Source organism: Poecile atricapillus, chromosome 9, assembly GCF_030490865.1.
Source record: "Poecile atricapillus isolate bPoeAtr1 chromosome 9, bPoeAtr1.hap1, whole genome shotgun sequence".
Classification (NCBI taxonomy): Eukaryota; Metazoa; Chordata; class Aves; order Passeriformes; family Paridae; genus Poecile; species Poecile atricapillus.
Genome location: NC_081257.1, coordinates 9,314,482 through 9,334,498, shown reverse-complemented (window position 1 = coordinate 9,334,498; position 20,017 = coordinate 9,314,482). Strand labels below are relative to the sequence as shown.

At 37.8% G+C, this 20,017-nt stretch overlaps 1 protein-coding gene across 3 annotated transcripts in view; it reads left to right on the top strand.

Annotated features, from left to right (window-relative positions):
• NISCH (nischarin) overlaps window positions 1–19,407 on the top strand; it is a 29,305-nt gene extending 9,898 nt beyond the window's left edge. The window contains exons 4-21 of one of the 3 annotated variants that reach the window (XM_058844895.1): window positions 57–105; window positions 1,707–1,870; window positions 3,228–3,323; window positions 4,870–4,965; window positions 5,270–5,428; window positions 6,665–6,733; window positions 7,154–7,339; window positions 7,540–7,668; window positions 8,089–8,202; window positions 9,028–9,136; window positions 11,703–11,824; window positions 12,652–12,707; window positions 13,198–14,514; window positions 14,929–15,103; window positions 16,295–16,448; window positions 16,875–17,003; window positions 17,375–17,536; window positions 18,013–19,407. In XM_058844895.1, coding sequence (XP_058700878.1) covers window positions 57–105; window positions 1,707–1,870; window positions 3,228–3,323; window positions 4,870–4,965; window positions 5,270–5,428; window positions 6,665–6,733; window positions 7,154–7,339; window positions 7,540–7,668; window positions 8,089–8,202; window positions 9,028–9,136; window positions 11,703–11,824; window positions 12,652–12,707; window positions 13,198–14,514; window positions 14,929–15,103; window positions 16,295–16,448; window positions 16,875–17,003; window positions 17,375–17,536; window positions 18,013–18,641 — 3,915 coding nt within the window. In that variant the 3' untranslated portion in view covers window positions 18,642–19,407. Of the gene's footprint in view, window positions 1–56; window positions 106–1,706; window positions 1,871–3,227; window positions 3,324–4,869; window positions 4,966–5,269; window positions 5,429–6,664; window positions 6,734–7,153; window positions 7,340–7,539; window positions 7,669–8,088; window positions 8,203–9,027; window positions 9,145–11,702; window positions 11,825–12,651; window positions 12,708–13,197; window positions 14,515–14,928; window positions 15,104–16,294; window positions 16,449–16,874; window positions 17,004–17,374; window positions 17,537–18,012 lie in introns of those variants that run through there. The other 2 variants (XM_058844896.1, XM_058844897.1) reach the window with 2 other exon arrangements.
• The last annotated feature ends 610 nt before the right edge of the window (window positions 19,408–20,017 follow it).

Sequence of the window (20,017 nt, the reverse complement as noted above, 5' to 3'; positions counted from 1 at the left end):
AATTGGAACCATAAGTGTGTAAATAACACTTGATTGCAATGGTTTATTGTTCGCAGGAGATCAATGGGATCACTGCTGCATTGGCTGAAGAGCTCTTTCACAAAGGTAAGGAATTTGCAGTATTTATCCAGGAAGGTTTTCCTCTATGTTTGTGCATTCACATACCTTTCATATTTTACCTCCAGACAATAGGAGGTCTGGTCTTCCAAATCTGACTGATACTTTTTCTCCCCTTCTTTCCTTTTGTCTTTTTCTTGCTGCTTGCACTTTTAATTCAAGCTGTATTTTGTGAGGAGCTGCAGCAGCCTTGCAGCCACTGTCGGAAACAAGAAATTGATGAGTTTATGTTTTGAAAAGGGCCTCCTAGTCTGTCCTTGAGGGATAGGATGTGGCAGGGGTGATCAGGAGCTTTTGCTAAGCCTCTGTCTCAATGTGCTTTAGTGTAACCTGTCAGGAAGCTTGGTCTGTGTCAGTGAGTCCTGATAGTCTGTGTATTAAATGCAAGAGATTACTTTACCTATCTAAATATTATTCTTCCAGAATTCAGGAAACAGGAGACCTTCTGGTCAGTTAATTTAAGGGTGTGCTTTTCTGAGGCTGGCAGATGAAAATGAAATGCTCTTACTGTAACTACAACAGCTCCAGCTGCTCCATGAACAGCAGGAGGCATGTTGAAAGGATTAATCCCTGCTATTTTTGTTTCAAAGGACATGCAAGATGCTACTGTATAATTCCAGTTGGCTGAGGCATGGTAGGCATGATAGGTGAAACATGTTTCAGCAATGCCATTTCAGATTCTTCTGGCAGAAAATTATCTTTAGGTGAAGCTACCTCAGAGAGTCTGTTCAGCAAATTCTGGAATATCTTAAGGAAGCTTGTGAAGAAATCTTTGCTGGTTTTCTAGTGCCTACAGTCTCACTGATATGAGAATTGTTGATGCGTCACTGGCTGCTCTGTATTAGTGTAACCTCCCAGTAATGCATGTGCAGCTGGACTCTTGGACTTGCTCCTGCTGAAGCTGAAGGGAATTTTACTCCTCAGAGCATTTCTGAGAACTCTGCTTATCACAAAAGCTGATGCATTCTTGTCCATGAAATCAAACTGGTGTCCCTAAAAGGAAGAAAGATATTTATTCCATGTGTGTGTTCCAGCTGCTGTAGCCTACATTGAGCTTATGGTGCCTTCAGAAAGGCTTTTATACACTGCTTCCTGCTGTTCCTACTGTTAAATTGGATTGTAAAATTATAATTAGATAAGGCATTTTCTGTTCTGGGCATTTGCTTTGGTACTAGTGTGCAGAAAATCCCCATACTTTCCAAAAAACACATTTACTACAGTTCTGCATTTAGGCAGCATAGCAAAAGATCTTAGGTCTGTATTTTAGATAGCAGGTACTGTGTTTTCTGAATAGAAAAACCTAACTGCTATCAACTTAGAGATAGCTCAGAAAAAGTTTCGTAACTCTTGTAATATGCAAAGGAACTTTGATTCCAGTTAAGATTGAGGGAAATTTGCCATTAGTTGCATTAGGAACTTTGGGCCTGTATGATGAGTGCCCACTTGAATATCCGAATTATTCTGGTGTTAAAAAAAAAAGATTTTGCTACCTCAGTTTTCATCTTGTATCATTACATTTTCCATGTACCATTTATCCCTGTGGAACCGTTGCAGCATTATGTTTGATCCTAAGCTACTCTGTTTTTCAGGAGAGCAGCTCTTAATGGCTGGAGAAGTCTTCACCATCAGGCCCTTGCAGTTGTACGCTGTCACTCAGCAGCTGCTGCAGGGCAAACCTACCTGTGCTAATGGAGATGCCAAAACAGATCTAGGGCATATTCTGGATTTCACTTGTAGACTCAAGTATCTGAAGGTGAGCTCAGTGTTAAATAGGTGTTTATGCTGCCAACCTTCAATCCATGCTGTCCTCCAGCCAAGGTGTTTTCTGTGTGATGTGCTCTTTGCAGCAGTGTCCTCTGTATAGATGCAGCCATGGAATCTTGCTGGGTGCCAGTAGGGATGGGTAAAGAAATAAATATTGAACTCTTCAACCTTGCTCTCTTTGCAGGCACTATGGGCAGGCCAGTGTATATGAACACCTGTGCATATGTGCATCTATATAAATGTTGCCCTCTTTCTCACTGTCTGACTGCATTTGGAAGTTAAAAATAAAGCCCTAAAAAGAACCTCAGTTCATAGATGGCCCTGAATTTCTAGCTAAAATGCCACTTCAGAATAAATGTAAAATGGCGTCAGAACAGATAGTTTTTGTCAGGAGACAATTTGACTTTTTTTTTTTTCCTACCAAATAAGTGAATTAGACTTTTCCTGAGTAATTTCAACACTACTTGCTATGACTCAAAAACTCATTTTAGCCCCTTTATATCATGAATGAGCACACTTTTAACTGTCGTGTGTTCAAAGCTGAAATCAAATGGTGGATCAGGGGAAGCAAAACCACAGCTGTGCTGCTGTTCCTGAGGCTTCTCAGTTGCCTTTGTCATCCTTTGTATAGAATCCTCTAAAGGGAGGATTTTCTGGCTGGAGAAGAGCTTATTGTTTAGAAAAATCACCATCTGAAGAATTTCTGGCTCTTCTGAATGCTTGTGAGTGGGCACATTCAGAGCTTGTATGATACATAAAACCAGAGAAAACCTTTAAAGTTTTCTCTCCAAATTCTATTCACAGCAAACATAAATGAAACCACCTGCTTTTTATGCTGCTGACATGCTCTGAGGCCAGATTCCTATGCCATATGGAAATACCAGATACATTTTTATTGATGTGTATCAGTGTAATGCTTGTTTTCTTCAAACCCATCTTTCAATGGCTTGAACTTCATCCCTTGTACTGGAATTGAAAACGGTGCTGACTTGGAGGGTTCACAGGTTTCAAGAAAATTGTTCTCAGTGAATGTAACTGATTTTCAGCTGAGAATGGAGCCTTGGTCAGCCTTACCTGTGGTATTGCATTTTGCATGCCCCATGTGCTACAGAATGCAAGCACAAGGTGGCACTTCAAGTTCAGTAGACTTAGCTGGAGTAACTAGTATCTGTTTTCCTGAAGAGTTAGCCTGCAAGTGTCATGAATCATTCCATAGTTTAAAAAGTGGTTGGAAGTTTGGCTGCCTTTCCAAGCCACTGCCCTTGGGCCATTGCCTGTATAGGACTGGAATGTGAACAAGTTGGATTGTGTGCACTAACTCAGTTCTTTAATGTCTTAAATGCCAGGTCACTGGAACAGGGGGACCTTTTGGAACCAGTAACATTCAGGAGCATCTCTTGCCTTTTGACCTGTCTATTTTCAAGTCACTTCATCAAATAGAGGTAGGGCTGAGATACTGCTCATAAACTCATAGGTGCTCTGCAAATGCCAGGCCTGCTGCATATATCTCAGAACTGATGATTCTCTGCTTTGATTTGCTGCTGGAATTGGGGAATACAGAGTTTAGGATGACTGTTTCATTTGTGAAACAATGTTTTTTCACAAGTTTTGGAAATAAGGATGCACTATTTAAATTAGAAGAGCTTGCACTATGTGGTTTTAAAGAAAAAATTATTTCCAGTATTCACACAAAACCTATACCTGAGCGCCTTTCCACTGCCTTAAAGAACTAACAAATGGTTATAGTAGAATCCCTTATTACAAAGTTCTTTTATTTGGAAAAAAAGTACATCAAGTATTTGCAAAAAATGTCCTGGCATTAAAATTGTTTGTGAAAGTGCACTTTTGGGTGTAGAGCTGCTTGCTTGATAATTTGCAGATTTTTTTTCATTGCACTTTCTTGTCCACTTTCAAGTCTTTCCAGAGAGAGAGAATATCCAGTTTTGTCATGCAGTCTGTATTCTGTGCACTTTTGCTGGATGCTGTACTTTTTCTAGTGCATGAATGCTATTGTCTCATTGATATGAGACAGTTGTTAGTTGAGAACTGAAGTGTATTTCTGAAGCCAGTGATTTATTGTCATTCTCGTGTGGGAAAGAAACTACAATAGGCTGTAGAGTGAGAGACTCAAACACAGCAGAGAGGCTATTGCAGAATTGTATTAATTTTCCCCTTTTCTGTGAGCATGAATGTGGGGGGAAAAGATTCTAGATCTTAAAGTGTTTTGAAATTGTATGTTCATGAAAGGTTTTGGATTGACTGGTACGAGATGAACACTTTCATCCCAAATAAACACTGTCCAAAAATGAACAGCGGTCATCTGGGAAGAATTTTTTCAGGAATGGGAAGAGCTTTGTCAGTTCAGTGTGGTTTCCCTGATACACCAGCAAATGTGCCAGTTCTTACGGTTACACAACATGTTTGACTGTCTGCAGAGAAGGACGTGGACAGAAGGTGTAGCAGATTTTCAGTAATGTTTCAAATTGAGCTACAAAAAGAGACTTTGTCATCTTAAACTTAGTTGTAATTAGCTGACTACAAAGTTATATTGTTAGATTAGTATCCTCACTTTCCAGGCATTTCTTTTTCTTGAGATGAAAAGGATATCTGATCCCCAAATGAATGTCTGCAGGTAGAGTCATAGCTTGAGATACCTCTCTTTTTGGTAACAGTAAAATGCTGTGACCTGTTAAATCACCTGGGTAGTTTCACCTTGAATACATGGGACAGGTGGAAATTCAGTAGAGAAACTTTGTTTAAATATATGTTTGAATTTCGCTTTTCTGTAGTTATGTTTCTAATTTCTTGGTTTAGCTTTGTCAAGTGTCAGTATTTCTGACCTGATAATCTCAGGACATTTTAAGGGAGTGCTGTAATTACTTTGCAGATTGCTGTAGAATCTGCTGTTTGAAGCTTTTAGCTGCCTCTTTTGTGTCTCATTTGTCTGCACTAATGTTTCTGACTTTTTAATGTGATATTTTTAAATAGATCAGTCATTGTGGGGGAAAGCTTATCAAAGGGCTGACTTCATCAAAACATGCTCTGGCCACACTGAGTGTTCGATTTTCAGCAACATCAATGAAGGTAAGAGCAAGTTCCTACTTCTGCAAAACACAGGCAAAACCAACATGCACAATGGGGAAATATCCATCTGGAGTCCATGGAGTTTTCTGTACTGCCTACTGCAGGTTCTGTTTTTAAAACCATAGAATTCGAAGGGTTTTCTAACCTTACAGAATCTTAAGTTTCAGTGATGGAAGTGTTTGGATGTGTCCCTTCACAGGGATACTTTCGATGCTTGCTTACATGAGATTGTTGGGATAGTTTCCAAAACCATTAGCTTTCCCTGAATATGGAAGACAAATATTGTGGTCCTTCTCTTAAACAGGAAATCCTGGTGCCTGAGGCCTCTGAGTTTGATCAGTGGGAGCCAGAGGATGCACTGGACAATTCAAATTGTCCAGTGACAGCAATTATCCCAACCTGGAGAACTTTAACAACTTTGGATATGAGTCACAATAGCATCTCTGAAATTGATGATTCCGTGGTAAGAAATATTTTTAATTTGTGGAAAGAAGTGTAACTTATCTGTGGCACATTATTCACAGCAAGGATTTTGAATTTGCTCTACTGCTTTTTCTGGTGAATTTTCAGTTGAACTTCGTATTGGTTAACTACCCGAGTTAATGCTTAGGACATTTGTTCTATAAGAACTTTATTTCCTTTGCTAAAGGAGAATAGTTTTGTCATTTTGTGTTCTGTGGGCAACATTTCCATGAATTCTCACTTTTAGAAAGATGCTTTTATTATTTGCCTTGGCCATAGGGGCCAATTAGATTTTTTTTTTTTAAAGAAAAAACACCTCATAGCTCAACTTTGGAGTTGTTATCAAGGCTGAAGCTTCCTGCATATTTAAAAACCTATGACTTGCTGGCAGCTTTCTTGACATCAAAACAATATGAAAAGCATGAAAACAAAATTTGGAGTATTTTGCCAGTACTTTAGAATTTTGTTTTGTAAATCAGATATTAAGAAAAAAATTAATATTCATCACAAAAACATGGTAAAATATGAACATAGTTTTTTACTTGAGCTACTCTTGTGAAACAGGAAATACTTACATGTGTAGCTCAACCAGACATCATATACTTGGAGCATAATTATCTTGTTCATGATTTTTTGTGGTCTAGATTTAAGATGCGTCAGATCTGTGTGCAGGTTTTAACTATAGGGCAAATCAATGCTGAGATTGCAGCCAAAATAAAGCAGATGCAAAACACTGATGTCAGAATTCAGCATCAAGTTCAAGGTTTGAGATCTCCAAAAGTAAAAGGATTTCTGAGTTAAAATGCATTTTCTACAAGTTTGTGTGACCTTTAGTCCTTGGCTGATGTAATCAGTAATCGACTTCTTCTGGATTTTGGTAGTACTGTCTTTATCTAGGTGTGTATGTAGAATAAATCCTCTGGTTTATCTGTCTGGTAAGACCAAAGCAGCATTAGTGAGTTTGATCTATAGTTAGTGGGGATAAAGTAGAATAAATTATTTCTCTTCCATAAGAAACCAGGTTTCAGATTAAAACTTAACGGTGCCCCTCAGAGTAACCTGGTTTTGTTAAGAGCAGGAGTCAGCTCTTTTTGGCACCAAGTCACACAGAATGTTTTCTCAATGCCAAAAACTGGAAAGACTCTGTTGCTTTTGTTGGTCAGGAGATACTGAAGGAGCTGTGGCCTGACTTAAAACTAAAGTGCATTTAACACATGTATTATTTTTCCCCTTCTAGAAATTAATTCCAAAGATTGAGTTCCTGGATTTGAGTCACAATGGGGTGTCTCTGGTAGAAAATTTACAGGTGAGTGATGCATTTAAAGGTGACTTTTTACCCAACTGTCTGAGACCTTAGAACACAGATTTTCATGCTTCAGAATTTTGTTGCTCATCTTCGTGGAGAATAGTTTATGCCCAAATAGCTTCTTCTTTGTAACATCAAGTACTCTTTTAATGCTGCATTTCTTAACTGCTCCTGGATATTTTGATTTCTTTGCAAATATTGACATATGACATTTAGTTCTTAACTAAATTTATTCACTGCCAGCTCTATGCATGGTGAATGCATAGTGAAAATGCAGGGGAGGAAATTCCTTTTCTACAAACTTTAACCTTTGTAATGAACAGTTTCATGTCATGCCTTTCATGCTGTGAGCCAGCCATAAGATAGCATCTTTGTTCAGTTTTAATTGATGTATGACATGAATGTTTTGTGCTGTTGTAGCATCTGTACAACCTTGTTCACCTGGACTTATCCTACAACAAACTTACATCACTAGAAGGTGTTCACACAAAACTGGGAAACATCAAAACTCTGAATTTAGCAGGAAATCAGCTGGAAAGACTGTGTGGTCTTAACAAACTGTACTCATTAGTCAACTTGGATCTGAGCAACAACAAAATAGAACAGGTAACTTAACTTTTGGTGTCAAAATGTGTGTTAGATCACAAGCCATTTATTTTAGTGGATCAAACTGCAAATAAATAAAAGTGACTGTAGTGATTTTTCCTGGTTGTTGTATGTATGTAATCTATGCAAGAAATGCACGGTCTGTGTGCTTATTTTCATTTTGCCAGTCTGTAGTCATGCTTTTATTCAAATGCTTTCAGATTGATGAAGTGAAAAATATTGGCAACCTCCCATGCTTAGAAAAGGTGATGTTATCCAGCAACCCCCTGAGCATCATCCCTGATTACCGGACCAAAGTACTCGCTCAGTTTGGAGACAGGGCCTCTGAGGTGAGCCCTAAGTGCTGCTCTTCTAATCCTCTTTTCAGCCTGGTGAGGAAAGTGGTGCAAAGGTTCTAAAAACCTGATGAGTTTTTAGTGTGCATTGGAGAAGGTGTTTGGAGAATGTAACCTTATTAATGTTACACAGCTGTGCTCCTGGATGTAAATGGCATGTTACCCTGCCCTCTTTGGGTAACAGTCTGTTAAAATTGAAACATTGTTGTGCTGGAACCATGTTAAACTTACGAAATTTTCCACTAAATTGATGTTACCTCAGGGTCTAATGTGGTAATTGTTTCTCTGTAATGATTACAAAGATGCACATTGTTTATATTGAGTTGTTGTAATTTTTGGTTATTCCATTAATAAAAATTGCAGAATGCTTTGTTTTCAATACTCTTAGATGTCTTAACTTGTTTTTTTTTTTAGGTTTGTTTGGATAACATTGTTACCACAGAAAAGGAACTAGACACGGTGGAAGTGCTAAAAGCTATTCAAAAAGCAAAGGAGGTGAAATACAAACTCAGCAATTCTGATAAAAAGGTGAGTCTGGTGCTGTGAGAGAAGTAGAATGTGTAGCATACAAAAGCTTACAAAATTTCTATCTAGATGTAAGCAGAATGCACTAAATTTTCCTTAGCATTAAAGTTTTGTATTTTAGTGTGGTATAAACTTTTAATGTTGCCTCTTTTTCCTATTTAGTTTTCATTGTAGTTTTGGTAGTTATCTGATCTTCCTTTTTTGGGCTGGCTTGGGAGAGAGGAAGTGGGAGGAAAAGATAGAATGATTTAATGGTGTACACATGAATTCACAGTCGACCTTAACAGCCATATTTTGTATCTTATTACAAGTATTGCAGAGTTGTGATTTTACTGCTTGCGTTGCAGAGTACTGAAATCACTTCCCCAAACTTTCATCCTGTGGGTATTCAGCAGTGGGAGAGAATCAGAAATCTGAATTCTCCTCGCCTTCCCTTATACCTGGCTGTGTGCTGTGTAGTTGGTTGTTCTTGGTTTGGAAATCAACTTAGGAACAGAAGAGGCTCTGTCTTTAAAATGTAGAAATCCTGTTTTCATTCTTTGGACTTGTGAAACTGGCAATTCTGTTAATACAGTGATTAGTCAGTGATCAGAGTGACTTCTCTAAAAGAATTCTTAGTGGAATTTCACCTAGTGTGAAAATGGAGACTTAGAGGAGGTGACCACCCCCACCAAAACAAAAGAAAAAAAAAAAAAAAAGAAAAAAGCTGGCACTAACTTTCCTTTTACTAAAATTGAGAAAGCTTGTGTAGACTTATTTTAGTTCAGGATCTCATGTGTCCTGTGTATTTAGTTTTTTTCTTTAATTGCTGCATACTTTCTTTATTAGATCAGTGAGGACTCCAGGCTCACTGCTGCCAGCTCCAAATCAAACTGTTCTTCTCTTACTGTTCGTCCTTCCTCTCCCTCTCTGCCTCGTCCTGTCAGCTCCAGCCAAGGTAATCATGTATGTATCGTGCTGCTGGGCTGAGCCTCTTGGTTCTGCTTTTCTAAGCTGCATTGATATACATGAATATTATGTGCATGGATTTAGGGCTTTAAAGACAAGCACAAAGGCCTGGTAGAATTGGCTTTGAAAGTGACAGTTGTATGGAATGTGACTCAACAAAACTGACCTGGAGTTCCCAGTAGTGGTAAATACCTGGAGTAGTGAGAGTTTGGGTACAGGACTTTTTACTGTATCATTCTGCATAGGACTAGATGCCATTCCCAGGTTTAGAGTCATGCCTTAATGGAAAACTGTGGCATATAGAGATATACTTTAAAATTGCTTCTTTACCCATTCTTGGTCTGCAAAATGTGAGCTCAAGAGGCATATGTTCCATTAGTGCTTTTTGCAAGAGCTGCATTTCTGTCACACCAGGGGGAAGATAGAGAAAGGAGATGAGTAAAAGACACCTGTAGGATTAGTGTTCTGGCTGAGCTGGTGATTTCAGCACATCTGTTGTGCTCTATGGTACCTGCTGACCTCACCTCATTTTTTTTTTTACTGTATGTTTCAAATGAATGTGCCTGTTGCATTAGGAACTTAGAATGACTTAACTTTCCTCTTTAGCCCATAGAGGTGACTTTGTGAATATTCACTTGTGACTGAGAAAAAGAGAGAAAAGTACTTTCTGGTTTTGGCTTTTGTGTGATTGAAAAGTGCAGTAGAATTGCACGGTGAGAAAAGACTTCATACCTATTTAAAAGAGCAGGGATTATCTTCTCAATTTCTTGGGGTGGCACAGCTTCCTCTTACCATTAATCAGTGAATTGGTGGATAAGGCAGAGAAACATCCCTGAGGAGCTTGATATTTGGAAATAGTCCATTGCTGTGACTTCTGAGGTTGCTAAGTTCACTCTAGAAAAATGGAACTGTTCTGACAGGATTTGATTAAGGGGCAGACACCTTGATACAGATTTAGTTGCTATTTATGTATTTTGCCTTTGTAGTCCTAGATAATTTTTCATCTGCAGAAAAAATGCCAGTTTTTCCAAAATCAAGCCAATGCTTGCTTTAAGCGCTTGACAAATTGTCTCAGTCCTGAGACAGCAGGACAACCTGCAGTTTTATACGGGACTTGCTGTAAAAATGCAAGTCAGCAACCCCTGGGACTGTTTAAATTATTTATCAGTAGATTTTTTTCTACTACAGTAAATGTCTAGGAGCAAACAAATCTTGGGAGAAAAGAAAATACAGTTGTTTCTAAAGTACTAAGGAGTTCTATAGAGTGATATAAGATTCAAGGTTTATTTACTGTAGTCCTTTTCCATAAGATTCCTTTAGTAAAATTTTGGGGAAGGCTTTTATAAGTAATGGGAAAATGAGGACTGTGCAGGCTGTTTCTCAGCTTCAAAAATAAAAATTGATTATTTGCTACATATCTAACTATTAAAGATTGTTTTCAAAATACCAGTTTTGAGAAATCTGTTTAAAAAAAAAATGGAAATATGCTAAGCAATTAGTTTCACTGTTAGACCTTAAGTCATGAATAATGGAATTAATTTCCTGATATGCTATTTCTATGAATTGTTTTCTCTGCATTTTCTAGACACCATCTGTTTCCGTGACATATTATTCATACTAAATGTCATTGGGAAATAGCTTATGGACAAAGATTAAATATTTATATAGGAAACAGAAAATCAAAAATAATGCTGTCATGTTCTGGTTTTCCTGTCAATTTGAGTTTCCTTCTTGCTAACACAGTATTTTGTTCAAGTAATAAATGCCTCTTGTGTTTCCTCTGACCATGAGATGTCTTGATGCAGTCTGCTGAACATCATCAATCCAGAAAGATACATACAGGAGTTTTTATGCTCAAGCCAGAAACATATCCACACTGTATTTTTTTTTATTATTTGAATATTTAAATACTTGAGCTGGCTGGCTCAGTGGCAATATTGAAAATTTATTTGCTCTGTTGTGTCAGTTTGGTGCTGTAAATATCAAACTGGCAAAGAGTCAAACATCCCTGAGAATGTTGCCTTTTATTCACTCATGATAAGATTTTACTGATGATTCAGCTTTGAACCCTTGAAAAAGTTTCAAAATAAGGTGAGATTATATCTTAAGTGGCATTTGAGAGACCAGAGCTTCTCAATCTGGTTGAAGGTTGTACACAGATATTACAGATATTGTTCACTTGAAGCTTGCAGAAATTTGGGACTGTGCTACAAAATTCATGAAGAATGGTCTGCCACCCTAGCAGCAGACTAGTTCTGTTAAAACTGAGTTGTGTAAAGATTTCTTACACCAGAATTTGATATTCAAATTGATTGTTAGTTTGAGAAAGAAGCTGAAGCAGTCTTTAATGCAACTTTCAGTTACTACCTCGATTAAACTAAAATTCTGCTTGCTTTTTTTTTTCCTGGCTATTGTATGAAGATATCCTTTAGCTTTAATGATTTATGACTAGATCTTGATTATACATTTTTAATTCAACTTGATTGGCCGATATTATTAGACATTTATTTTTGTTTTACTTTAGTGATTTAAAGAGCTGTTTATATTTGTTCTAGAAATAATTTGTGAAGAAACAGTCCTAGCCAGCAGTTTTTTGCAATCCAGTGGTTCGACTCCTACAGACCATACAGTTCCCCAGAGATGCTTTGAAATACCAGACTCCAGATGTAAAATTCAGGTAATTGCCACACTTCTGTTTGTATTATAGGTTTTTTTTAAAGCTTTTGCAAAATTACTTCTGATGTTAAACTTAGATTATCATAGTAATCCATAGTAAAGGTTTTTTTTGTTCTCAGAGCTATTTAAATGGAAATGGAAGCAGCCTCAAATTTGATTCAAGAGGGTTTGGCAGCATATAAATTAAATGCAGAATCCAAGTTTACCAGAGAATTGTTGCCACTATGTCTTTGAGATGTTTATCCAGTACTAGTATAACATCATTTAATAGCCATTTAGATGCTGTGTAAGAATTGTTTTATCATATTATAGTATCAGTTTTTGAAAGGTGATTCTCTTGCTGCTAGAGTGGAAGAACTCTGTCAATTGCCTTAATTTATCTTCTTCAATCTCTTCCTGTCTGATAACTTCGGGTTTGTGATTTCATTTGTGGTATTTGAAGCACTCTTCATATGCATGGCTTCAAGGAATAAGACAGCAAGACTTGGGGGTGTTTCTTCCTTTTCTGCCAGTGTAGTTGGTCTTTGTCAGGTTCCTTTACTGTTTTGCTTCATATTACACTAATTCAGAAAAAGTTGGTAGAGTGCTGAAATGCCTAGGTCACAGGTTGGATCTTTTCTCAGGTCAGCAGCAGAGTTCATCCTTGTTCTGCCGTAGTTGAATGCCCAGTATTGAAACAGTATTTGTGGGTCCTCAAGGGGTGGCTGTTAAGCTACCTGTGAGTACAGCAGGACTTTAAAAAATATGAGCCAGCATTAACTTTGCTTCTCATGTGCACTGAACTCTTAAATACTTTACAGCTTCTTGATGTTACTTTCTTCTCCTTAGGCAACTGCTTCTTTATTGGCTTCAAGCAAGGAGTATGGTGGTGGTCATCATGGGTGGTAAGCTACATAAATAAATTCTGGTTTAAATCCTTGTTAGCTTTTGGGTAGTAACATGGACACTGTTTTCTTAAACCCAGCCTTTAAGGCAAAACAGTCTCTTTCATTGTGTTCTGCATCTGATTTTTTAATCCAAAATATGGTTTGAAGTGTTTTTAACCTTTGAACCCTGGAATGCAGTTGGTGGTTTCAAAACCAGCAATAGCTGTATTGTCTAGTCCTTTAGCTCATGAGGTTGTGCTTACTGAGGATGGGAAAAGAAAGAGGAATTAAACATTTTAGTTTTTACTTCCTATAGAATTATACACTACCAACCTTTAAAATCAATGGCTGTGCAGTACAAAGATGTTCTACAGAATTATACTGATTTAACTCTATTAACAAGAGCAAATATCAAAGTTCTGAGAAGCAGCAGCATGAATTGTGTAGGTAGCCATAACTGTTTTTAAACTCAAAAAACACTTACTGTGTCTTCTTTTCTCTTTTGAAGTTTGGAGAGTTCAAAGGAAGAACACTGTGCAGTGCCTGACCCCTGTAATACCATCATCTTGCCTTTTAATTGTATGTCCTACACTGCCACCAACCAAGACTTTATCCAGCACCTTTCTGCCTCAATAGTGCAGGCTGTGCAGAAATCTGCCTCCTCCCCCACAGAGAATAAAGGAAGCCCTGCTGCTAATTCCACAACCACAGACAAAGAAGATGGATATTTTGAAATGGGACTTCATGAAGGAGATCAGACTTTTGAGTTCAACACTACTTCAGATACTCAATCATCTGACAACATAGCAGTGGAGAGTGTTGACATAGTCAAAACTCTCTGGAGTTTTTCAATTCACATTCATAAAGGACTCAGACAGTTTGCTTCCTGTTTGGTTTTGACCGATGAGATGCTAGCTGTGTTTGAGATTCCTCATCAGGAATTGAGAGGAAATTGCCAGCACATCCCTTCTGCCTTGAAATTAACACTGTGTTTTCCCTACACTGATCTAATGGAATTTGGCTTTCTCCTGCCAGAAATCTGTTTAACTCTGAAGCTGAAAAACAATGACCACTGCTTGTTTATTGTTTCAGACTCCCAGAATCTTCAAGACTTTTATTCGTGTTTACAAACGTGTTGCTCTCAACACTACTCATCAGTGTTACCAAGCTCCACATGGTACTGTAGAAAAGCAAATCTCCAAGAATTTCTCTGTCAGCTTATGGAATTGAATTGCATTTCAGCAGAAGATGTTGAAATTAAAGGTTGTTTCCCAACATATCTTGTTTATGGGAATAAAACCAATGTTCAGAAAGTCTTGCATCAACCAGAGTCAGCTGGCAATAACAAGGAATGGTCAAAGAATGTTTTGTGCTCTGCACTTTATTCTTCAGTATATAAATCTTCTGACCAGAGTCCCTGTGTGGTCCATCCATGTTGGATATTTCTAACACCCCAGCATTTGTACATAGTAAAGGTGGATTTCAGTTTACTGCCAGGTAAATGGGTAGGCACAGAAGAGTTGGGAAGTGTTTTTAAACTGAATAGAATTCCATTAGCATCACTTGTGCTGCATCCAGCTCATGGTGCCACCCAGCAGAAGGGTTCATTTTTGGATGGACATGTGCTGGAGTTGCTTGTTGGATACAGATTTGTTACAGCAGTGTTTGTTCTACCTCATGAGAAATTCCACTTCCTAAGAGTCTACAGCCTTTTAAGAACACTCCTGCAGGATGTTAAGACTATTATTATTTTCAAAGCTTCAAGCAAATCGGATGCTGTAAGAAATCATGTTGTGGAGGCAAACAGACACGGTCAGGCAGCCAGGTAATGATTCCTGTGACAGGTTTCTTGCACAGTGCTTGACATGGCCTGACCTCTGTGTTTGCTGCTGTCATTGTGATTTGGTTTGGACTGTAGCATTGATGAAATAACTATGCACTGTGCTAGTCTGGAGGAAGTGTGAATGGTTATCCTGGACTGTAGCAGTCTACCTCTTTTTTCTGTTTTCTTGCTGTGGTGTAAAATGTTATTTCTGATGGAAGGAAACTTCCTATTTCATGTGCCTGCAGGCTGAGGTCATGGCGGGTTGACAGCTAGGCTCAAGCTATAAATAATTTAAACTGTTAAAAGTGGAAGTTACCTGGTTTTAATTTTTGAATGAAATACAAATATTCTTGTAGGGGAAAAATCTGTGTAGATCTTTACATTTTGATAATTTGTGTTCTGGGTCTTTTCTAGTTTTTGCAAGCCTCATTTGACACTGTCATCCTTATACCCATCTGAGTTTCTTATGCAGAAGATAACAGAAGACAACCAGATTCCTGTTCACCTTCATGTTTCTGTGTCTCTGCAGTATGTGGCTGGGCTGAAAGGAAGAGCCCTGGTTGAATTTTTCCATAGCAACATTGCAGAGGTATTGTGTCTACACCAGGTGTACAAAAACTTGCTTTGTGACCTTTCTGTACTACACAGTATCTATAAAAACTTTATTGATCAAATTTAGCAACAAGAATTGGGTTCTAGAAAACCTGGAAGTATGTTGATGAAGAATCTGTGTGTTATTCCATTTGGGTTCCCTGCTACAGCAGTTTGGATCCTGCAAAGCATATTTTGCCATCAGGATCTGTGGTGCTGAACAGGAGAGCACACTAGTGTATGTCTTGAAGATGTGATTGCTCCAAGAGTGCTCCTTTATTCTTTAAAGTAGCAAAAGAAAAGAGAATAACAGGAATTAAATTATTTTGAGATGGTTCTTAACAAAATCAATAAATAAGTGTTCTGACTTGTTTTTGTAATACAGTGCATGACTGCAACGCATGTGCATGACTGCAGGTACTCCAGAAACATGAACAGATAAACCTGATTTCTGAAAAACATTAAAATATATCTGGGGAACATACTGAAAAGCAAAAATATTACCCAACATTTATGATGTGGCTTTTTGAGTGATAAATCACTGTGATCTGAGTACAAATGTCAATTGAAAAGCTTGAGAAAGAGATAAATTTTTATTATTCCCTTACCTCTCTTCCAAATGTTTTAAGTGAGCACAAGCTGTGCTTCTCTTTTTACATCAGGAGAAGCTGACAAAAAAAGCAGGTGACTCATTTAAGGGTTCACATCAGGTAAGCCCATCAAGTTAGAAGCTGGGAAGATGCTGAGTTGAAACAGCAGCTGTAGTGGCAAGCTGTGCTCCTGTCCTCTCTCCAGGGTCATTGAATCCAAACCTTAGGAGCACCTGAAGGCTCAACAAACTTGAGGTTTGGGAGGCCACTGCTCAGCTGGTGATAAAGATTTGTCTGCAGTGTCTGCACTAAAAAGTCATAAATGAAATATTTTTCTCGTTTTTTTCTGATTTTGGTCAGAAAACAAGGAATAATTTGTTTATAACAGAAAAATAATTTTCTTATATAAACACAAGATGTTTTCAGTGGCTGCCATTGTAGCCTCATTTAGCAGCTTTGAGGTGAACTACCTCTCTTTGACCAGAGCATGTTTAGATGCTTAAGATTTTGAAGTTGTTTCTCTGGGGGTCTAAAATTGCCTCTAAGGTGATGAAACTATCTGAAATATCAAAGTTTATGAAATAAAATTTTCATCTTAGGTGGAAAATGAAGAGTTGAGACACCTCATGTGGTCTTCAGTTCTGTTTTACAAGACTCCCAATGTGGAAGTGATGGCTTGTGTACTTCTCTCAACAAAAGCTATTTACTTTCTGTTGGATGATTCTTTTATTCATGCAGATGAGCACCAGTCAGGTAAAACAGTTACTTCGGTCCTTTAACCATGTTACCAACTTAATCCCTCTGTGTGTTTGTCCTCAGTCTAAGTACCAATTTTGGTCAATATTCTTAGGCCTCCTAGTTGAAAGGGGCCAGTATTTGCATGAGGCTTTTATGTTCAAAAAAACCAGGATCTTGAGTCATGTCTGCTTCTCAGACAAACCTTTTAGCTGCCATTGGATCCATGGTTTTCTCTGATGTCGTTTCATAGTCCCTTTCATAACAAAAATGGAAACTGAAAGGTAATGAACCTCATGGTGGGCATTTAGTTAAAGTATGTTATTTTTCTTAATTTCTTTCTCCAAGTGTGAGATAAGTATTAGATTATAATGTAAAAATTATGCTTATGGACAGAACAAGCTTTTTATTTTGACCTTTTTATCATATACACTTCTTTAACAGATTTTTGGAACAAAGAAAACTCAGACTGTGAAAACAGTTCTTTCCACCTCTCTTGCTGCTTCGTGCTAAAACTTAATGACCTGCAGTCAGTAAATGTTGGCCTGTTTGACCAATACTTCCGAATTACTGGTGAGTCCATCTTGTGCTTTAAGATTTTCCAGTTCTATTTTTTTCTAGTCTTTTTTAGATAGGTCCCTGTCTTTATTAGTGAGATAGAAGAGAGGTTTTCTGTAGCTTCTTTTTCTTGAATCCTGAGTGCGGTATTTGAATCATAAGTATACATTGTATTTTAAATTAAGAGAAATTATGTATTTTTGAGGGATTTGTAAGGATTCCATTGTCGTTTTCAAGAATTTGAAAGATTTCTGAATAATGATGTGTGTTTACGGGAGAAATAATCCTTTGAAAAAATCTTTTCTGATGACAGTTGCATGTTGGTTCAAGAAATGGTGGTGCCACATACAGATCAGTGAGTGAATTATGTTCTGTGTTCTCCTCAGGACATTCTGCAGATCACATCGTCACCTGCCTGACAAGAGACAGTTACAACACTCACACCTTCATACAGCAGCTTATGGCAGTCCTGTCACTGCTTGCACGCACTCCTTCACCTGAACCAGTAGATAAGGACTTCTACTCTGAATTTGGGAGTAAAAACACAGGTGAGTGGTCTTTTCTACATGTCGTGACTTATTTAGGCATCATTCTTAAGGCTTCACCTAAACTATACTGATTAAAAACTCTTGAGAGATATTTATGCATCAGTCATTTCCTATTTGATACTTTAACTGAACTCCCTGACTTTAATTCTCTTAGATGTGCCTTATGTGAGCAGAGTTGTTAAATGCATGTGAGAGTCTTGCACAAGTGAAGTTAGTGATGGCTTCTTGCATTCACCCTGGACTTACATGGTTAAAAATTTGCAGAAAAGTATGTTGGCAATGCAAGGACTCCAGCAGAGACCTGCAATCCAAAAAAATTATTCCAATATTGTTTATAAGCAAAAGCATGCATCAATTGATACAAAACTTAAATTCTTCTAGCTGCAGCCAGCTGTCAAGGGTTTTGTTTATCCTACTACATTAAGAAAGTATTGTATAGCACTAAATAGAGATATAATAATGTGTATTTCTTGCAGGAAAAATGGAGAATTATGAACTGATTCACTCTAGCAGAGTAAAATTTATTTATCCAAATGAAGAGGAAATTGGGGACCTTGCTTTTCTGGTGGCAGAGAAGATGGATGGTTTGACCAATCTTCCATCCCTCAACATCCTTCTGTACGTGTTGGCATTTCAAGTAAATCACTTTGAAGGATCTGCTCAGAACACTAGTTCACTTCAACCTAAGACACTGATATTGACCAGCTCTGATTTGTTCCTCTTTGATGAAGATTATATCAGTTACCCACTACCTGAATTTGCTAAGGAGCCACCAAAGAGAGACAAGTATCAGCTTGCAGATGGAAGACGAATCCGGGATTTAGATAGAGTACTCATGGGGTATCAGACATATCCTCAGGCCCTTACATTTGTGTTTGATGATGTTCAGAATCAGGACCTGATGCAGAATTTAACACTGGATCACTTTGGAGAAACTGATGGTGTTCCAAAGGGAAATTCCAAACAAGAGGGCAGCAGGAACAGAGAGATCCAGTGGTACATTTTTATCCCAAGTGCAGAAAGCAGGGAGAAATTAATTTCATTGCTTGCAAGACAGTGGGAGATCCTGTGTGGTAGGGAATTGCCTTTGGAACTCACTGGGTAGTTACTGCACAGCCAAGTGATTTCAGTGTGTATCACAAGGTAAAGCACAGTATTTAAGTAGATAGCACCTGTCAAGTTCTCTTTGTTTTCATGAGGAACTGACCTGGACTCCCTTGCTCCCTGGTGCAGTGAACATGTAATAGTACATAGAAATATTCTGAAGTATTAACTGGGGACTGACCTTCTTGTACAGTCTATTTTTTATGCAATACTATATAGTGGGAAAAAAACCCATGAGACATCCTGGGAAACTGTATGGAAAATTTAAGGAGTCAACACTAGATATTCTGTCGTCTGGGGCTGTTAAGGTTTCCACTATTTTTCTGTATATATCAGTCTTGCTGTTCTATACGAATTCTAATGTGTAAATAAGGGTAAATGCTTGTGTATGTTCAAGTGCAATGTTCTTTGTACAAGAAGTATTTTGGGTATGCTGCTAATGCTCATTATTTAATGATCTTACAGTTTTACATATGTTTTTCTTTGAAGCCAAGTGTAATTATTTGCTGCCAATCACAAACTTAACAGTAAAATTTGAGCCACATGCAAGTAACAAATTTTCATATGAAGCTATTTTCACAGGCATTCATTTTCCTTATCCAAGGACAAAAGAGCTTGGTAAAGATCCCCTCAGATTGTCTTGAAAGTGGAAATACCCAATGTGGGTATATCAGCATTTTGTCAGCAAATAATAGATTTGTATCTCTGAACACAAAGTCTTTCTTTTGCCTATCTTGTCAATACAAATAAAGTGTAATTTGACAGTTTTCTTTTGGCCTTGTCTTTGTTCAAGTTTATATCTTGTGTTTCCAGGATACCATATGGCAGTTCAGCAGCACGCATTCTGTTCCTAGAGTGCATTGTAAAGTATGAAATGTGCAGCAAGATGAAAGAAGAAAATAGTTCATTCTACTATAACAAGATTGTTAGTCCAGAAATACAGCTGAGTCATGGAAACTGAGGATCTGCAGCCTCTAAACACAACTTGAGGATTTATTTCAAGTACTTTTGCTTATCTATTAGATATTAGGGGTTTTCTTTCTAAGTTGTCATGTTTAACTTGATGGTTACTGTGCCCAACTAGTTTTAACCTCCCCCATGACAGTAAATTCCATACTTGCTATTATGAAGACAGATATTGAGACTTTGGGAAAGTGTTCTATATCCAATGGCATTAAAAAGGGAAGAACAGTTTTGATACTTAAGTGGCAGCTGATGCTGCTTAAAACTGGTGCCCCTTAAACACATAGAGAAATCTGGGTTGTAAGAGACCTCTGGAGGTCCAACAGCTAAGCTTTAAACAGGGCAGTCTTCAAACAGATTGCTCAGGGCCTGGTCCAAACAAGTTACAAGTTTTCTCCAAGAGTGGCAAGTCCA